General features: G+C 45.2%; 1 protein-coding gene across 1 annotated transcript in view; it reads right to left on the minus strand.

Moving 5' to 3' along the window:
* The window catches only part of HTR4 (5-hydroxytryptamine (serotonin) receptor 4, G protein-coupled), a 115,312-nt gene that overhangs the window by 54,135 nt on the left and 40,538 nt on the right, over positions 1-20,639 (minus strand). The window contains exons 2-5 of the mRNA XM_009882076.1: positions 17,471-17,596; positions 16,282-16,482; positions 2,124-2,277; positions 1-188 (exon numbers count right to left, since the gene is read on the minus strand). Coding sequence (XP_009880378.1) covers positions 1-188; positions 2,124-2,277; positions 16,282-16,482; positions 17,471-17,596 — 669 coding nt within the window. The remainder of the gene's footprint in view (positions 189-2,123; positions 2,278-16,281; positions 16,483-17,470; positions 17,597-20,639) is intronic.

Consider the following 20,639-nt stretch of genomic DNA (forward strand, 5'->3'; position numbering starts at 1 on the left):
GCGCGCGGCAGCCCCTGGATCTGGCGGGCGTGCTCCCGGGCCGTGACGTAGATGCGGTAGTAGGCCAGCACCATCAGGAGGAAGGGGATGTAGAAGGCCACCACGGAGCAGGTAATGGCGTATGGCTTGTTGACCATGAATATGCAGTAGGTGGAGTTGGAAGCCTTGTTGAACTGCCTTTGCTGAATCTGGTGCAGGCAGAGGAAGGACAAGGACAAAGAAGAAGGCAAGAAGTTCAGCACTGCTCCTCCGACACCAGACCAGTCTGCTCGCCAGAATGTACCACCACCGCTTTCTGATTCTCTCTCCTCCCTCCCCTCGTCCTTATGCGGTACCTGCCTTACCCACTGCTGCCTCTCCTGCCTGTGCTGACACCATGGGCTCTCCAGCCCTGCTGGTCCCCAGGTCTGCTGGACCAGCCCACCTTGCAGCTCTGGCATCTTAAAGTGTGCCTCAACCTGACCAGTGAAAATCAGCCTAACACCCCATGTCCGACGCAGAGAGGGGACATAACCCGACTTTGTGCTGTGCTTTGCGGCAGTGCTCACTGCTCTGTTCATCAAGACATGTTTTCACACCGTGGATGCACAAGTTTCACCCAGTGGAGTCCCACAGGGGGAAGGACAGGGAAGGGACCAGGCTGCAGTGGCCTCAGCAGTTGGGGGGCAGCTCCAAGCTGGGGGTGACAACGAGCTTCCCAGGCACAGGGGCGGTGGGCAGCAGCCCGGGCAGGAGAAGTCTGCAGGTTCAGCCCATAGGCTGAGATCTGGTCAATGACTTGTGATTGGAAACAGAGACAGCAGATGAAGAAAGGGGTCTTGCACGTGATTCTGGGGAGCAGGAGGCATAACTGGCACAGACAGGACTTCTCTGAGGCTACTCTTGCTACAGAACGATGTCACTGCAGGTCCATCAGACCCATAATTTCTGGTGTTTATTCCAACAAGAGAATAACCTTGTCTCCTATTTAAAACTATAATATCAAAATTGTTTAATTGAGCATGCAAGGAAGTTTACCCCAAAAGAAAAAGCATTTTCACTCAGTGGTGCTTGAACCCTGCGCTCCCTCTCAGCATGCAGCTACTGAAATCTGCCCGGTGAACATCAGCAAATTACAAGGAAGGGCAGGGCTTGCACTGGTGTTTAGAAAAGCTGGTACAGACAGATGGGTGTCAAGTTTTTTCTGAAAAGGTGGGGGCAATAAATCAGTTGAAAAAATCAGATACCCGACATGGTTTGTTAAATAAACAAAATGCACCTCCCTTTTCTACCAGCTGCATGTCCTCAAGGTGCTTGTCTGGAAGCAATTTTGGCTTTATCGCCTTATCTAGAGGCTTGGCAGCTTGCACCTGCTATTCTCCATGAGCCAAGAAGCATTCTTATCTCCTTGACTGAGACTTGGCATAGAAGATGCCACATCTTTTTAAACAAGCTCTTCTAAATAAGGTGTTTCCACAGTTTGCCATTTTTTAATTCCTCCAACTGCAGATTGGAAGGAGAGCAGTCTTGCAGCTCTTAACTCCTTGCCTGCAGACGGGATCCTGCCCGTGAAGCCAGACTGCGGTGGGGAAAACCAACTCCTGCCGAAATGACTTGCACAGAGGAACTTCACCTTCTCTCCTGCGTCAAGGCTCACACCAAGACGCTGGATATTGATGGGACTGGCCCAAAACTTCATCCCTTCTGGGGAAGTCTGGGCTTCCTGGCTCTCCAAACGTCGCTAGCATGGCGAGGAGGGACCCTCAGGCTCAGCAGGCAGAGACCAGCACTCCCCGAGAGCTGCAGAGGCCAAGGGGAACCAAGGGCTCCCGAAGTGCCTGTCAGGAGCCAGCTGGGGCTTGGCATGCTTTCAAAGGACTATCCACTGCATTGATTAGTAGACACAGGTAAAATCCTCTCCCAGAGCCACCACTGTCATTGTGACAGTCCTTTCAGGACAGAGTCACTTCAAACCCCCTTAAAAACATCCTCCAGAAATTCAGCAGCCCCTCTGCATCAATAACAAGCAGCTTCTCCTTCAGCCTCTCTTACCTTTTTTTTTCTTTGAATATTGTTTTTTAAAGGAGAATATACAGCACCGAATATATCTGGTACCAGGCTGGTGTACCTCCTTAGCTACTCACCAGATCAATGATGCCAATGCTATTCCAGCCTTGCATGATAGGGAGGAAAGAAATAAACGTCGGGATTACCCAGCACCCTCCGAGCATTACAGCAATGCGCAACGGAGTCATCTTGTTCCTGTAAACCAGAGGCTGGCAGCAGATAGCATAGTACCTGCAAGGAGAAAAGTGAGAGAGCAACCGTCATAAAAGGAGACTTCCAGGTCTTCTAAAAATACAACTGTAAAGCATTTTCTCCGGCTTGTTTCTCCTTTCAAAATAGAGAAAAAAATGAGCCTATAGCCTATTTCCATTGACTGCCTCTCACACAAGGAGTTCAGGATATTTTCACAGCATGAGTAAATAAGGTTTCATAGTGCCTTGCAGGGCAAAGCCAGTATTTTCTGTTTTCCAGCTAGGGAAAACGAGGCACAGATTAATGCTGTGGTTTGCCTGAGGTCACAGAGCAAGGGAGTGACTTCATATTCAGCCCTCCTCTCCCTCGGCGCTTAGTCACAAAGCTGTCTGCACCCTCCTTACCATGATAAATGAGTCCACCTTCCTTCCATTTAGCTGTAACTGCATAAATGTTGGGGTTTTCCTAACTGCAATGGACATTTATTTTGACAAGACTGCAAAAGCTGTTATTGCAAATTAACAGTGTGTTTCAAAGCTGTGAAGATGTCAGTAAAATGAAGTGTGTTCTTCCGTAACCAAGCTCCCTTTCTACCTCCCAGGAATCAGCTGCTTTCCTGGCTGGGCTTTAACCTCTGCCACAAGGACAGAGCAAATGTCTGCACGGGGCTTCTAGCCTTTCCACCACCAAGGGGACGTGCCCTGTGCTCTCCTTTCTCCTCCTGACCCATCCGACGTCTTCATAGTACAGCAGATCCCTGCAAATAAAAATAACAACTGGCTGTGGACTGAAAATGGCTTCTCAAAGAGATATGAAATCAACTCTTCTGTCGGTTTGGTCGCCGTGCTACCCACCTGCCATCAGATTTCTACATCAGGAAGGTGTATCCAACCTAGAACTGGAAATCTCTTTGCTCTGAAATTAATATATGCCCATAAGCATAGCGGATCAGCAGCCATATTATCCTACTGCAGATTTTTGGTGGTCCTGACCTGACAGTCTGCCTCAGGTTCCCAACGCAATGTATTTGATTTTAGAGTTTTGGATTTCGGCACATGTTGTAGAGACAGGCCAGTACTGGTGTCCCCGCTGCTGCGACAGGGAACTGGCATCCAGAGACACAAGAAGTGCCCATAAATTCTCAGCTCTTCTATATAATGAAATATATAACTCAGCTATGTGCCTGATGAATATATTTTCTTAGAGAATTAATAATGATCATCTGGTAGATGTAGTTTCCAGATTTGGTGGGCACAGAAATTGTGCAATATGGTACTCCACAGGATATGAGCAGTGCATTCATGAAGCACACACAGTTTCAAAAACTATTTGTAAAGGAAATAAATGACCTCCGTCAGAGATTTTTTAGAGGCAAGCTATACATCAAGGCATAATGTGTACGTAGAGAGAGCCTCACTGCTGAGTGCCTATAAAAGTCAATTTTATGAGGTCAGTAGAACCATGAATTTGAGACATTAAATTAGCAAACACACACTAAAGCTGGACCACTAACCTGAGATGCCTGCAGCACATTAAAATAAGACATATGAATGCACGCATACACACAGTTTATGTGTAGGTATTAGAGAGATGTCCTTGATGTGCACAATTTATTTCATCAAGATTTCAGTGGGAACCAAAAGTTTTGTGCTAAACAGGCATAAAATCTAAGAACTTCCAAATTTTCTTAAGACTTTTTTTTAAAAAGTCATGTGGAGTCAACTGAATTGCTTTATTTTGATAAAATCAGATTATATATTCCACACAAAGGGTTGAAATAATATCAAAGTGTCAAAAGAAAACATTTCTTAAGTGTCTTTGAAACAAGATTCAAAATGTCACAGGGGAAAAATGTTGAAACAAGCATTCAACTATTTCAATTTGATCATTTCTACATTCTCTTCTGGTTTCCTGTGTGCATGAAAATCAGCCTGTTCCTCTGAAAAGTTTCACTTTCAAAGAAATGGTGTATTTGACAGTAACTGTTCTTTTAGAGCACTGAATGAAATGTTCCTCTCGTGGAGCTCGTGCTAACAGCCACGGCAGCCAGCGGGTCCGAGTCCTGTCCCCACCAGCACAGCCCTCACATCCCTCCCATGAGGGAGAGGCAGAAGCTGAATAATTTACAGGAACAGGATTTACTCAGTTTTGGAGCTTGCCTTCATCGGATCACGAGCTGAACAAATGAGGCTATCCAGCCTCGAAGATATGCAAAACTCAACTGGATAAGATGCTGAGTGACCTAAATGAACGAAGACAGATTTACGTTTGAGTTGGCCCTGTTTTGAGAGGAAGGTTGGATCAGAGACCTCCAGAGGTCCTCTCCAACCCACATTTTTCTGAGTCTATCAGACAATGAGGACCATCATGGTCTGATTTCAATATCTTAATGATTTCAGATGATAGAATAAATATTTCTTTGTTCCTAGGATAACTACCCCCCTCCTCATGACAGCCATGACATGTTTGCATAACCTTGTCCTGTGTTGCTAGAGCTTACTGCACTTGGATTTCCCCCTCTTCTCCAGAGTTCCTTTCCCCAGGAAATGAACTGACCTTTGAATTCAAACAGGTATTTTCAGTAATGTTTTTGACGGCTCATTAGGACAGATGGTGCTTCCCTTGGCATTACGTGCAAGTGCTCTTCTGACTCTAAACACAAGGGAGATATATCTGGCATATTTAATTGTTTACCATCTGGGAGACACCTACTGGAAAGTGCTATCCGGTGCTGGACATCAAAGGATTCCTGTAACATGCCTGGTGGCAAGTTACTGCAGGTCACGACAGACTCCATTTATTTGCAGAAAGGGCAAAAGAAGAAATTCAATAAATAAATAGGAAAGAACAGCCAGGACACCAGCTACCATTTCACAAGTTGAACAAACAAACAGAAAAGGAAAACCATGATACACTGCTAATTAACTACTGCAGGAAAACAATTCTCCCAAGCAGTTTGAGTTATTACTTTTCTGTACTTCTATCTCTGCTGCAGCTGACAGCATTACACTGACTTGTACATGTTATTAAAGGCCATTAGAGTAAAAATTATGCCTGTAAAAATGACATCTTAAGCTCTCATATTTCTTCCCTCCCAGTGATTCAGCAGCAATTTTCCTCCACTTACATGTCAAAAGATTATATATATATTTTTTTTTTTTTTTTTTTTTTTTTTTTTGCTAACTGCTGCTACCGTGACTTCCCTTGCGTTCAGAAAGTCGAGCTGGGTTCCTCCTGCCCTACATCGTTATCAGTAACAAGGTTCTGCAATTGGAGCGCAAGTGACAATTTTGCTGATGGCGAGGGAGGCAGAGAAGCACACTGTCCACTTTTCCGTGGCTCAACAGGATTTCCATTCAATGGTCCAGAGAGTCAGATAATAGAAATCTGTGTATGCTGACAAAAGTCATTGAAGTCACACCAATTTTTGCACTAGCTGGTGATTTGATGTAAGTGATGGTTTGGGCATTTAAGCAGCTATTTATTCACTGAGAAAAAAGTAATTATATCTTTAAGATTATCAATAGTTTTAGTCAAAACCTGAAATAAAGACATTTTCTTATTCTACATTTCTGCTTCCTTTCAAGCTAAAGCTGTTTTCCTGTCTTCATAAAGAATATCTATTATGTACTGGTATGACAGTGTGATGGATGAATATAAAACGTAAATCATACACATGATTAATACAATGTCCAAGTTTAATTAAATATTAATTCTCACTATTATCAGTCAAGACCCGTGTTTCTGCAGTTCCTTGAAAATGTTAACTTCCCTGTTACCTATGGCAGAGCAGATGATGCGAAACACATCCTCTCCTCCGCCTCTGTTATGACATTCTTCACTGAAGGGGAAATACAAGAATCCCTTCCTGGAGCTGTAGATCTTCCAAGTACCTCCATAAAGCAAAGGTTATTATAATACTTTTCCTTTCCCATGTCAGACATTTTCCACATGAATGAATCAAGACCTAACATTTTACAGATGGCTCAAAAGAAGCAATCCATAGCTCTTAGGGCCTTACCTATGGCTCTTATGGCCACTGCAGGTATGTCTGGCTACCAGGGATTTGTGACCTGCCCGGTGTCACTTGGTGGCTCTGTGAAACAGTGCAGTGGCCAGATTCTGCCTCAAGGAAGATGAATGTGATGCTCCCTGGTCTTCCAGTAGAAGTTCCAGTGATATGGGGGGGGGGGAGGGGCACAATTAGTGCCAAGCAGATCGATTCCCAGAAGTGAACCTCATGTGTTATAAACACTCTCCCACATCTTTGTGGGGATGCAGGTGCACCTCAGTCACGTTCATGAAAGCTAGAAAAAGCACCCAAGGTTCAGTGACTCAGTGACCCAGTCTGTGGGGCAATTTCCTCCTTATTCCTACATGCATCACCAGCAGGAGCTGCTGCGGTCACACGGAGGAGCCCATACAGTGTCCACGAGCTGTAAGAGTGAAGTATTTTATCCTTTCCCAACAGGACTGGCGCTTTGCCTGCCGGCGAGCTCTTCTCTACAGTCAGTGCTACACATAAAAGCAGAAAGCAGATATAAATGCCTGATGAACTGTACATCAGCAACACATTTGTACCTAACAGCCGTCAGCACTTTGGGTAGAGAAGACATAATATCACACTCCTCAGCAGTAGGATCATGGACAGCTTGCATAATGTTAAACTTGTGTATATGTGAAGACAGGAGATGGCAGATAAGAGGGAAGCTGTGAAGCCAAAGAGAAAATAGGCAGAAAATGAACCTCAGTTATATTCTTGCCTTGTACAACTGAATGCTGAATGTGCTTTCGTGGAAGTACAAGTGTTGTAAATCACGGTAAATCAAATGTTTGTTGTTGCCATTTCGCCTGCATGAAAAATCCTACACATACATGCACACACATGGACACACACTCCTTGTATCAAACCCTGCCTTTCCTCTGGGAAAAAAAAATAGAAAAAAAAGATTCTTGAAAAGCACATCAACTTTTAAGTGATGACACCTGTAGTTATTGCAAGTTTATAGCTTCCAGGCTCTTATAGACAAGAAAGGAAAGACTGAGACTGAGAAACAGCACTCCATTTCAACACACTGGTGACCCAGATCTGACAGCAGCATAATTTAGCTGTGGTCCATGGCAAGGACGGCTACTTGCGGTGACTGTCTGCATACTCATCAAGCACCAACACGATGAGACTCCATTTGTGACTGGGATCTGTGGTCAAGACTGAAATCAAAGGTCCAAGAATCTAGATGACCAGCTGGGCCAATAATGTTAACATACACCAGTTTCTGTGGTTAAAGAGAAGCAAGCAGTGACACAGCAGCCAGCACATCTGGCCACCCCTCAGCCTGGACATCCAAGTGCCTCCTCAACCCACGGCAGTGGAAAAGCTGCCCTGGGTGCATCTCCAGAGAGCTGGAGCTCCGGAGTCCGCTGCTCCTGTCTCAGGATCAGTGATGCTCTAACCACACCACTGCTCTTTCCTTGCCTTCGGGGCATTACAGAAATGTAATTACTTAGCTGCATTAGGTAATTCCTTGCCCTTGGAGGAAAATTAAAAGTATCTCCCTGGTTTGCAATACAATTTTGTTTGAGCTATGGGTATGTAGACGCTACCCTGCAAGAAGCTCCTTAGAAATCACAGACAGACAAATACACACCCACCTTTACTAAACAGACTGGTTCTGTGGGTGGCCCACATTTAAAACCATTTGGTGTCATGTGCATGTATAAAATTACATACATACCATATGTTTTATCATCACCAGGGCCAAAACAAGCCAAGGAAAATTTACCGAATACTCATACTGAATAATTTTTCACCCCTCCTAAATAATCTGGACAAAAGAAGACAAGAGGGTGGGAAAACTCTGGGTGCCATTAGCTCTCTCCCAAAGTCAGGGCACAACAACCACGGCTCTGCACCTGCACCTGTGTGCTGAACCATGCCTTAAACACCAAAGTGGGAACAACTTGTTTGTGAGTTCCTAAGGAAAGAGAGGCCAAAGGAAGAGGGGACAGCCAGGCTCCGCTAGCTGCCACCACAGGGGACTCTGCTCTTGGCCCGACAGCTGGGGGGGACGCTGAGCCCGGCAGAGGGGCTCCCGGGGCTGAACTACAGTGATGGAAAACACTTGTGGGCAACAAGGACATTTATTTCAGAGGCTGCTTCTCCTCGCAGGGAACAAGTTACATATAAGGATTTGGCTAGTTTGGAAAATCCCTTTCTTTGTCTTTTCGGAGCTCTATGCTGGTGCGCTCCGCAAAACCCCAATCTGAGTGTGGGTTTGCACACTCCTCTCCCTCGGTGAACCCAGACTGGGCAGAGTCTTCAGCTGAACCCTGACCAAGAGATGAAGTCTAAGGAGCCAGGATCTCAATTAATTTGTGCCTGTGTGAAATTAAAACAGCGCTACCGGCTTTGCTGATAGTTCAGTGAAATCAGATTCTGGCCTCCACATAACCAGACTTCTACAAAAAAAAACCGCTCTTTCTCTTTTCCTTTTTCCCCGCTGAGCAAATAAGCTACGGTCTCTGACTGAGCCAAATAAAACAAAGTTATGCATTGCTGGTCCAGAAAAAAAAATGTCCTAAAATGATTATATCTAACAAAATTAAATTCTTATTAGAAAAACAACGGCCTGCTGGTGTTGAGATAATTACACTGAGAAAAATGCTAAAGAGAACAGTTAATTGGAACTGGATAAATTTAGCTAGCAATACAAACAAACGTATGTTGCCAAACGGAGATAGAGGACTCCTTCATGGTCCCCGTGTGGGTCGGTGTGTGCAGAGGGTTATTGGCAGCAACAGTGGCAAAACGAATTACCATATTTCTAGAGGGTTTGTAAAGATTAATAAAGGACAGTGCATCCCTCAGGCTGTGCCACGGCCATCTGCTCCGCTATTTTTCTTAATGCTCTCAGACCTGAGTTCTGCAAACCCTGAGTTAGTTTTCTTGCCGAGCTGAGTGCCGACAGGGATAACTCTGCGGTTACGTGTCGCGTCTCGCAGCCCTCGTGGACGGTCTGCATTTGCCCGTGCTCAGCCCCTTCCCGCGCCGCCCCTACGCTCCTGGGAGCTGTACGGGATCAGATGTCTTTCCAGCTGAAAAGGGCATGGGGGATTTATGGCCTGGTTCAAAACTATAGCTGGAATTTGTGTCACATAATCAGATTGCCGACTGCCTAATCATTACTTACTGATAGCTATTTAAAACCGAGTAAGTCTCCCCACTGATAACCTCCCCCCAGCCCTGGCCAGCCAGCAGATGTTGCGCAGAGCACCGCTGGGCACAGCTGCTTTCTCCCCATCCTTGAGAACGGCGTCCTGCTCCCGACCTCGAGCCCCACGGTGGACCAGGCATCCTTCGGCGAGCCAGTCCGTGCCCCTGCGCCTCGACCGCGCCAACGCCGTGCAAAAGAGATGAGCGTGGAGAGCCACGCGGTGCGGCACCGGGAGCCGGAGGCAGCAGGCAGGGCGGGCAGAGCCAGCGACCACCCCGACCTCGCTGCCCCTGTGCCCCCTCCCATCCCACGGAGAGGGCTTCTTCTCCAGAGAGACTGCCACTGCAGACCACCAGGGCTCGGCAGTCTCTAAAACATCATCTCTCTCCAGGGATTGTGCTAATTTGATGTCTGAACAGTACATTAATGTTAATTAATGTCTGTAAATGGCGCAACGAGCATCTGTCACTCTGGTGCTCCAACACTCTTTGGATACATCTGCTTTGCTTTAGCCTTTATTTAGCAGTGATTATGTGGTGTGTTTGAATTCCAGTAAGATCAGCGTTGAATATACAAACACACAGTTAGGTCTGTTTTGTTGCATGTTACACAGCAAATCTGCAAATGTTTCGAACACACCAGACACACAGTGTACCCAGTGCCCAGCGGAGACGTAGACCTGGAGGAAACCTCCATGGGCTGGGACACAGCCAGGAGAGCTGGAGGAGCAGAGAGAGGGTGCAGGAGGCTCTGGTGCATGAAGAGCAGAGATGCCAGATGTGCATGGAAGCCCAAGACTACAGACATTTAGGACCTGTTTGTTTCTCTATTGTTTGGTTGTTTTTTTTCCCTGCAAGATTTCGAGAAGTAATTGTATTGCAAATTGTACCGCAAATATTGGAGAAGAAAATTGCCTTTCCTGACAGGTTAACTGTATTTGGAGACTCTATCACAGCCACTTGGCCTATTTATATGCAGTGCAATTATTTTTATTGCATGGGCACAAAGAATGGATAGATATGCATAAAACATGCAATAAATAAATAATTCAAGGCTAAATCTTTCTTTTATATTAGAATACCAAAGAGATGATGAAAAAGCATAACCCAGTGACAGCAAAATTTGGATTCAGCGAGCCCTGAGGTACCTCTGATACCTTGGAAAAACACTTTTTCAGATAAGACTGCCTCTAAGTCCCTGCAGTGCTTTGCTCCCTATGTCTGACCGGTAAGATCAGTTTATCCTGTGGTGATTTCTCCAGATTTTCTCAAATGCCTTTGAGAATTAAAGCTGCTTTTTTTTTTTTTTTCAGAGGCAGTAATGGAAATAGATACAAGATATTATCAGATAAAAGTCTTTTCAAGCGACACTTTCTGAGAATGTTGAACAGAATGAATTTCCAAACTGAGTCCTGAGGATTAGATTAACCACCCAATTTCTTTAAAAAAACCCCACAGTTGTACGCCCCGAAATAAAACAGAAGGCAGGAAATATATGAATCACAGAAAAAACACCAGCTAGAAAAACCATACTCCCATAAAGTCTGAATGAACAGAAGGGCAACAGATAGCAAAAATTAAATAAAACACTGTGAAGGAAGCAGTGTTGTCAGTGTTCCTCCAACCCAGCTGCCAGGATGGTGATGCAGTGGTGATGGAGAACAGCTCCATGATGGGCTGAGTCATCCTTCCCTGCACAGAAACCCAGGCGTTCATCTGCCTGCTCTCATCTTCTCAGGGCCATCCACCACTGCCTCCTCATCTCTTTTGTCCTCCTAACACTGTTGGGGACGCAGTTCTCGCTGGGGAAAAAACAACCAAAACAACCGAAAATTGTCACAGAGATTTCTGTGGTTTCTGCCAGCACCACTGAAAGTCTCGGTCTGAGGCTCTGCAGACAAGAGGGGAAAAGGAAGACATGTTGCTCTTACTCATATCAGAGTGAGTATTTTGAGCTGACCTGAAAGTTGCTTGGAGATGTGTGCAGAATGCTGCAAAAATTAAACTGCCTGGAAGTCTTTTCAAATCTCAACTAATGTTTGCAGAGGACAAGGGAGAGATATGCTTTGAAAGCTTATAGTCCAAATCCCAAAAGGAAAATTTGGTGCAGCAGTTGGAAATTAGGAGACTTTACTAGCCCGTGAGATCCTTGCTGTGAGCAGCATGTGTTGGGTACGCTGCTCATTTGGCTTAGAGGATGGTTACTCTGTCAAGTCATTAATCTCTATTAGACCGCGCTGTCAGGTACCCACATTTTAACTAATATGGACAAGGAACAGCACAACTTCTTGAGTTCAGTCTGCAAAAGGAAAAGGCTTCTAAAAATAGGCAGTGCTCAGGAAATAGGTGGAATTTAGAAAATTTTTGTACTTGTATCTATTCAAATGTGACTGAAGTCTGGGTATTTTCACTTTTCACCTCTAGGAGAGAAGTGAAGTGAGGTTGAAATTTTTCTCCTTGCCCTTCTCAGGATGATCACAGATCAAAACACACCTGGAAGTGATGCTCCCAGGACAGTCACAGCAAGGGGCTGGCACATCGAGAAGGAGAAAAAGGCAGATTTAAAAGGTGGGGTTCAGCCTTCTTTTAGTGTGGAAAATGGAACTTTTATTCTGAATCCACCATGCCACCCAAGCTGTGTTGAAAATCCCTGTTGTCCTGCTTGCCGAGGAGGTTGGCAGCAAAAGTGAATTAATCTCTGCAAAAAGGACACAGGAGTGAATTGGCACTGTCACAGGCTCCAGGTCACCTGCAGTAGGATATGGCACGAGTGTAACATCCCCCTCAACACAGCAAGGAAGAGACCATGGCGCATCCGTAGGGATGTGGTAAAGGCCAACATCAAAATGTCTACGTTCTCCGTGTCTTCTTCCACCCAAATGCCTCCTCTGAGAGATGGAGGGGAAGACCTCATATTTCATTTCAAATGGAAAATGGTTTATTAAATGGGCCCAGCAGGAAAAAAATTTCCCGTCCTTGGTCTTTGTGAATGTTTAGACCTGCCAGTGTGGCTAGGTAAGGGGTATCAGGTTGTGGATTGAAAAGATCTGCTGCTTGTGTGGTGGAGAGCAATTGCTTTTATACAACATGTCTTCAGATTTACCTAATCAGGCTGCCAGACTGTGCCAGGGAGCAAGTACCGCAGAAATGTAAAATAACATATACAGCAGTAATTCAGGAAGAAAGGAAGTCTTTTATACACTGTTTGGGACACAAAATAGCTCATGGATTAGCACAGAAATTCCTGGTCAGGTTAGGACTGTTTCCTGTGCTCAGGGATGATGTCCAGGTGGATGTTAACAAGTTAACAACTTCAGCAAAGGCTACAGTACGCTACTGGTGTCCTACCAAGTTGTATTTTGAAAATTGTGTTAGTCAGCCGATGAATCAGAGGAAGAAATACAGCTTTAAGAGAGGAAGATGACAAGGGACTGACCCACCTCCCTAATATTTTCATGTACAGCAGTTCAGAAGAGCTAGTCCAGTGCTACAGGAGGCACCTTAGTCTGCCTCAAGCACCATGGGGGGTAGTCTGAACTTGACATTTGGTCCTGGGAGAACCCAGAAGCCCATAGTCTTGGACTCAATAAGATTCATACTGAGGTGTCTGACCAAACGGACAGTGATGAAAGCCACGCAGTTGGCTTGGGATTTTCCTCTTCACATGAGACAGAGAGGTCTTGGGCTTTCTCTTTCAGATGACACTCTCTGTCAGCAAATACACACATAATTGTGCCGCCTTCTACTGGGAGAATAAATATAGCTTCTGAAATGTCCAAGATGAAACCCTAGCTTTGTTCATGTCAGTGGCAAAGCCCCGAATGATTACCCATGGAATCAAAATAGCATCCAAGATGAACTTCTACAGCAAGACTGAATGGCCAGGAGAGCTACGTATGCTCCACAGAGATTAGATGACAGAGAAAAGTTTCTATGGCAAATTCAAGTACCTTTGGAGAGGAGCAGCCTGCCTCGGGGATGCTGCTGTTAGCGCTCTGCTAATGGTGCTGTGTGTGGTGGTCATTGCTCTAACGACCGCTCAATAAAGCCATTTTGAGAAGAGAAACAAGAAAAACACAGTACCAGAGAATTACCTAAAATTTAGATCAGCTCTGCAGCTCGTCTGCAGAGGTGTCATTCTTCAGCAAATGATAATGGCTGCGATAATTATCCATGCCAGGCCGCATCCAGCCACCAGCTTGGAGCATCTTTTCTCTCTCTCTGCCTGAGAGCAAAGAACAGCACGTGCGTGGTAAACACATGCGAAAGAGAAAGACCATTTGTGTATCCTGAAATAATTCCCTGACATCTGGCAATTTCAGGTTTGTCAGCAGTCAAAAATTGCCACTGTGTTTCTGTATCCCAGACAGCGAGGCTCTGCTCCCTCACCCCTAAACTTCCAGAGGTTTTCAGCACACCCATCGCTTGTTAATCAATACATCCTCAGCTTCTTTTCAAGCAATTTGACTCCTATTTAGTCTAACATGGCCAATACCAGGAGGGTGGAAAATATTGGGGGACTTCTCTCTATCAGTGCATTCCTGAGGAAAAAGTTTACAGGCATTTTATGAAAGTTTATTTTTTCCTGTGACTCTTAAGATGATCTCCAGCTCTTGGGACCTTCAAATTCAGAGCTCTAAACTTTTTTTTTTTATCATTTTGGCACCAAGATTGGTAGATGTGGGTTGGTTTTATTTTAGCCAGTGCGTGTGTCCATTTTTCATTCTACTTTAAAGACTCTTTTTAATCCTAAGGAAATAGGAAGAACATTTCTGTACCACCAACAGGTTCAAATACACACTCTGTAAACTGACATCTTTAAAAGCGGGATAATTTTATCACAGAAGGCCAAGCCACTTAAACGGAGTGATGCTGATACGGGACTTGTTCAAGCGCAGTGCCCATCACCCTCAGACCCCAGTGCAGGGAGTGCTGCGCCTTCCCACAAACTTCTCAGAACACATGTGGAACAGGCTTGGAGAATCAGTTTCCTCCAAAACGTGGCTACAGCTGCTGCTTTCCTTCAAGACAGCCGTTCTCCTCTTCTGTTCCATATTCGAGTGATCAAAGCATTGACAAGGGATAGAGCCAGGGCTCCCCCAACGCCTTCACCACCCCAGACAAGGCTGTCCCAGCAGCATGGGGACCGATGGGGACAGGCAGCAGGAGCAGGAGCTGACGACGTGGCGGGGGTCTGCAAGAGGGTGGCACAGGCAGGAGAAAGGGGGGAGTCTCCCTTCTACGCACCCCACACGGGAGGTTCCTCATCCCCTGTGGGTGTCAGAGATGAGGGGGTGAAAGGGACGGGGTAAAACAATATTTTCCCTTCATGTCCCTTTCTCTACACAACCCCCTATGTTTAATTAAGAGCCTGCAGAATCAAACTCCAACATTTTATGTAACAAGGCCACATCCAGAGCACAGTGCCTAACATCTGCTTTACTGGTAATTGGCGCAAAGTGGCAATTTGTCAATGTTTTTAAGATAATGAGCTTCCTATTTGTGTTCCAGCCATCCAAACTTCCAGATAAGGAAACCGCGCTGTAGCTATTACACGTCAGCTTCCCTCTGGATACAATACTGCATGTGCCGGAGCCCCTCTCGCCCCCAACAAAGGAGCGCTGCCCATCAATGGAGAAGTTAATCAAGTGTCTTTTGAAGCCTGGCTGGGTATAGACTCTTTGGATGAAAGATGCTATTTAAATACCAATTGTCATGATGACGAGAATGATTACGGTTATTTTGGCCATATTAATAATACTAAGCAATAGTATTTTAAAAGGTATTGAAATCTCCACACAGAACTCAAATGAAAGCTCTAAATGTTGCTTATTAGAATAGCCGGTCAAGATGTTTTCTTCTAAGCATTTATCCTGTGAAAAATTCTTGCTATACTGTATGGAAAGTTCTGCTGTTTACCCCAAAAAAATGCAGACAACAGTAAAATAGAATTGTCTGCCACAAACTATTTAGGATGTGGGCTTCATTTTAATTTTGCAAGAAAAGTTTAAAAGAAAATAAAGTTTTTAGGATCTCACACAAAGCCTATGCACCCTTTTTACCAGCTTTATTTCCCTCCTTGTTAGCCTTCACTCGTGGAGATGTGCAAATGGATGCCTTAGAAAAACAGGCCATAAAAACTGGGGCGGGGGGAGCAGTTGCTCTTTATATTTTTCTCCCTATAATGTAGTAATATATGTCCCAATGTGTCATTTAGTAATATCAGTTTTCCTCTGCCTGTACGGCTTCTAGCGGCAGGAAGAACAGATCTGATAGCACTTGAAAGACATGTCAAGTATTTTTTTGACAAAAGAGAGGAAGCCACATAATTTCGTGTTTCGGTCCCTGGGAAGACAGGGCTCAGCGCAACACGTCAAGCCTCGCACCAGCCGAGGCTCCCCTGCCGCCCCGGCAGCGAGCAGCACCTGACAGCGTCACGGAGAGCAACGTCCCTGCTAAACCAACGTCCTGTGCACGATACACCTCCTTCTGTGACAGCTACAGGGTTTTTTCCCTTTCTATACATCTTTAAGGCATCTTTTCTTTACTTTGATGAAGAAACTGTGCCACATCTGAGCAGTAATGCAAACAGAGCTGTGCTGCAAAGCGGCTGAGAACCTGGCTTGCTCTACCGATATAAACCTAATTCCTTTCAAAGTTTTCCTACGCTGATGAGGATTCAGAGAGCTCTCTCCAAAATCAGCTACTAAGAGAGATTTATTGCTGGGCTGCTCCCAGCAGGTTCATATTTGCCCTTTGGCTACAGCCAACGAGCAACAAGAAGCAACTTAAAGCAACTATAATTATTCTCTATGCTCTTCTGTTCATACCTGTCCAGCGAGATACAGCACAGGTGCAGGATTGATGCTGTGGTGAGCAGGACATCGAGGGACGTTCGGACCAGGCAGAACATCTCTCCATAGATCCAGTTGTCCTGAACCAACTCAATGGCTCCAAAGGGCATCACCAGCACTGACACCAGCAGGTCCGCAAAGGCAAGGGAAACAATGAAATAATTGGTCTTGATTTTCCTGCAATACAGATCACAAAATTAGGGTGGAATAGTTTCAGTCCAGCACCTTCTACATGTGGACAGAGATTTCAGCTTGTGTTTGGGTCTGATTCGCCCCATCACACTGAGAGGTCCTCTCTAATGTACCCCTCACTTTATATGGTCACCCCTAGCTTGTTCCTGGTTTTTACAGCTAAATATCCACCATGTTCCCGGCATAAACGCATCTTTCTGCTCACGCAGAGGAGGCAAATAGATGCTCACAGGCCTCTGCATGTGGCTCAGCCTCACGGCTTGCGTTGGAGAGTTTGGGGTGGAGGAGGGGGATTTCATTTTAACTTGTAAATTGAGAAAATCCTTCCAGAAAGCACTGAGAAGAATCTAGACCGAAGCTGTAATTTTAACTTGAAGAGTACTTTTTAAATCATAACAATAAAATAGAATTAAATCCATTAAAAATCCCACGCAGAATATGAATAGAGGCTGTTGAATCTCTCACTCTGCTCCCGAGGCTGGTCTGACAACTCCCAGGGGTGGCAGCAAGCCTGCAGACAGGAGTTCTGCCTGCGACCCCCCCCAAAATCACTGGCAGCATTTGCCAAGCTGCGGCAGAGCAGCACATCTGCAACAGGACCTTGATCTGTGTGGTCTTCTGACGGGCTTGTTAGGAAATCTGAGATGGAAAAGGGGTAGAGGCCAACCTGCTTCTCCAAGGAATTGCTGCTTAGCTCTGTTCTTCACAGATTTATCTGTTTTGTTACACTGAGAGTGCTAAAAATGTAAAGGATGGATACTGAAATGATCCCACCGCCCCAGTGTGAATCCCAGCGGGGATGCACTGAGGCCCCTGTGAGAGTCTGACATCGCCGCGGTCCAATGCCCGGCCACAGACACCCTTCATCCTGGTGGTTTACACCCTCAGCTGCAGGCACGAGGGTTTTTAGGAGTGGATTTTCCCCTGTGCCTCCCCGCGGAAGGGCAGGCGGCGGCCGGCTGGGTGGGCTCACCTGAGCTGCCTGTCCCGGCACACGGCCACCATCACCAGCAGGTTCCCCAGGATGGCCATCAGTATCACGGCGGAGATGAAGGTGAGCAGCACGATCCTCTCCGCTACGCCGAAGCCCTCACTCGAACTGGGGAGCACACAGGCAAAAAAAAACAAACAAAAAAAAAAAAAAGGAGAAATAAAAGAAAAGAAGGTGTAGCGGCCCTGGGAGGGGATCGCCGGGGCAGCACCGAGGTGTCAGGCACGGGCGCTCGTTTTGGGGGTGATAGCGCAGCATCCCCGCGCCTGGCGCAGCGAGGCGGCCTGCCCACCAAGACCATTAACACAGAGCGTTTCATACTTATTGGGAAAGCTGTGAGGCTCGAGTTCATCAGCAGAAAGGCTACAGGCGGAGGACACCTGCAGCCACCCAGGTCTCCCAGGGGGGGATAAGCAAACACATATGGTGGAGGAGCCCACGTCTGAGAGCTGGAGGGAACTGTGCTCAATTGCTGAAAGTCCCTTTCAATTCAGAGCCTCTGAAAATGTTTTAATTCCCTTTTCACCCCAATACATAATATTATTTTCTATGCAAAAGTATTTTGGTTTTCTTTCCTTTTGTTTTTCTATTTTTTCCCCAAGGTTTTCCTCAAGATGTGCATTTTACATTTTGAATTTTGAAATCTTCTGCAAAATCTTTTGCCTTGTTCTCTCTTCCCTTCACTCTGTGCCACAGAACAAGAAGCAGTCTGGCTTTTTTTTTTTTTTTTCTTTTTCACTTGGTAACTTTTCAATTATTCGGGAAAAGAAAATAAAAAATTTTTCAAAGGAAGTGCCCAATTTCTCCCTGTCCTGACATCAATAATTTCTTTTAGTTAATGAAGAGAAAGAAAAGAAAAAGGAAGCATAACATGAAAACACAATGTTGGACCTATTTTAAGTCTGCATTTCTACAAATATCTTGTCAAATGTTTCAAAAAATGTTGTTGGGGGGTTTTTTTGGAGCCTACAAAGCAGGAAGGCAATACGCAGATGCAATAAATAGTGTTCAATTCCTCATAAAGTTGGTTTTATTACAAAATTTTGAGCCACTTTTCCCTTAAAGCTATTTCTAATCATGTATCCAGAACAAAATGCATCCCAAACCTTCGCCTGCGTGTGTAACTTTCCTTATTACATTACACAGGTGAGAACGGGTGTTTGCTCGGGTTATCAAGCGTGGCTAGAAATAAACTGGCATTAAGAGCAGCAGCTGACACTAATTCAGCAGGGAAATTTCTTCACAGTGTACAGAGCTGGCATTCAACACCCAGGATTAATGCTGTGAGATTGTTCAGGCAATTGAAAAATTGAACTGTTACTCTGTTTTACTTTGACTTCCTCTAGGGTCACTTTTTTATTTACTAAACACATTCCAGACTTGTACACTTTATCTCACTGAATTCTCTTGATTTTAGCAAAACTAAAAAAGATTAGAGACTGCTGAAGTCCTGCCTCCACTACCTGTGCCGTGTGGATAAGCTTCTAGTGATTAACTTCGCCCTGAGCCTGCATTGCAGAACATCCACTTAATCACAATCTCCATTTTTGTCCCTAAAAGCGATGCCACTTTGAGTATGACTTTTTTGCCCACTGCCAGTTGCACCAGTGGGTCAGATCGCAGCCTGCTGAAGTTGGATTCTTCATATTGATTATGAACAATATCTCAGGAATTCCTTGATTTTCAATGTTTTACAAGGAAATGCATCACTGGGTATAGGTTAATCCAGACGGGTGAGGATGTTTATGAGCAAATAGAGAAGACGAAAGGAGATGCCCTGGACTCATGCTAGCTTCATAGAAAAACACAGCACTAGGCAGATATATGCAGGCTCAAAACCAAGTGCAATTATCTGGCTGTAATGAGTTCTAAGGCAATTACATACTCTAACTTCACAAATGTACGTCCATGTGCCAAGTAGTGCTTTCTGACCTGTGAGAGCTCAGGTAGCTTTTAATTCCAGATAACCTTCTGTGTTAAAACTAAGAGATTAATAAATGTCACGTAGAGCGGACAGTTGGGCATATCCCACCTCTCTACAAAGTTTTCAGGCAAAAAGTCCCTAAGCACTGCCAGGCAGGTGTCCTTCTGGAGATGGGTTGTTGGGATACCCGTGTGCCAGGAGAGGCGGTATGGGTAGCTCAGGGCGAAGGGTACCCGCTAAGGAAATGGGTCTGGTCTTGTGTTGGAATGAATGATCCCAGCCCAGAAGCAAAGGCATGACTGCTTCTTTTGCCCTGCCGTTTTTCAGTGCTAATGTCAGTAAATCCACTCCTGCTCGACGGAGGAAGGTCTCTGGGGTTATGCTGAAGAGGTCAGACATAGCCATGGGTTTGCATCCAGCAAGACACTTATTTTTGTGCAAGCCAATTATAGATGCTAAGATAGGAGAAAGGCAAAGTCAAGATGTGCTTTTATTTAGCACCTGAAAGCGTTTGCACTTAATTAGAAAGAGTCATCTACTGAACTTAGCACAACTTCAATGACAGCAATTAAGGCTCCGAGAAGCTGGTAGCTCTGGACAAACCCTTTGGTGCATTCAGAAATGCTGACAAGGCTCTGTCTGAACTAAATGTGGCTTTCCCAGTTTTTATGGGAGAGCATTGCTTTCTGACACTTTGGGTCATTAGTTCTCGGACAACTCTTGCAACGAGTGGATTTTGTGTCCGCAGTTCTTGCAATTACACTGCAATTGCTGCCTGCAATTTGCCTACACTGGTCCAGTCATACTTCCCCTCATCTGACACAAAAAAATCCCTACTGATCAAAAGGATCTGCCTCATCCATCATTCTGTCTGACAGTGGCCGGTAGGAGATTAAATGCCTACACAGGCATAGCAGCACCTCCCTTGCATGCTCCCCCATGCCACAAAGGTCTGCGTCACAATGGGCTTGTGTTTAACGGCTCTTGATGGATTCCTTCGCCTTCCTGCCTCTGGTCCATCTTTTGAACTCTCAATACACCCTGAACACTATCTCTGGGCAGCTATCCTCCTTGGTCTCATAGTAACATGCTAAATGCAAAATCAAGCAAATGGCATCAGTTTTTGTGCTTCTCAATCACCAGTGACCACCCCAAATTGCATACAGATTCCTTCCTCAAAACTAAAGGCAATTGTCATCTAATTCCTTATCTTAACACTAAAATCCC

Source organism: Charadrius vociferus, unplaced genomic scaffold (assembly GCF_000708025.1).
Source record: "Charadrius vociferus isolate BGI_N301 unplaced genomic scaffold, ASM70802v2 scaffold3, whole genome shotgun sequence".
In the NCBI taxonomy this organism is placed as follows: Eukaryota; Metazoa; Chordata; class Aves; order Charadriiformes; family Charadriidae; genus Charadrius; species Charadrius vociferus.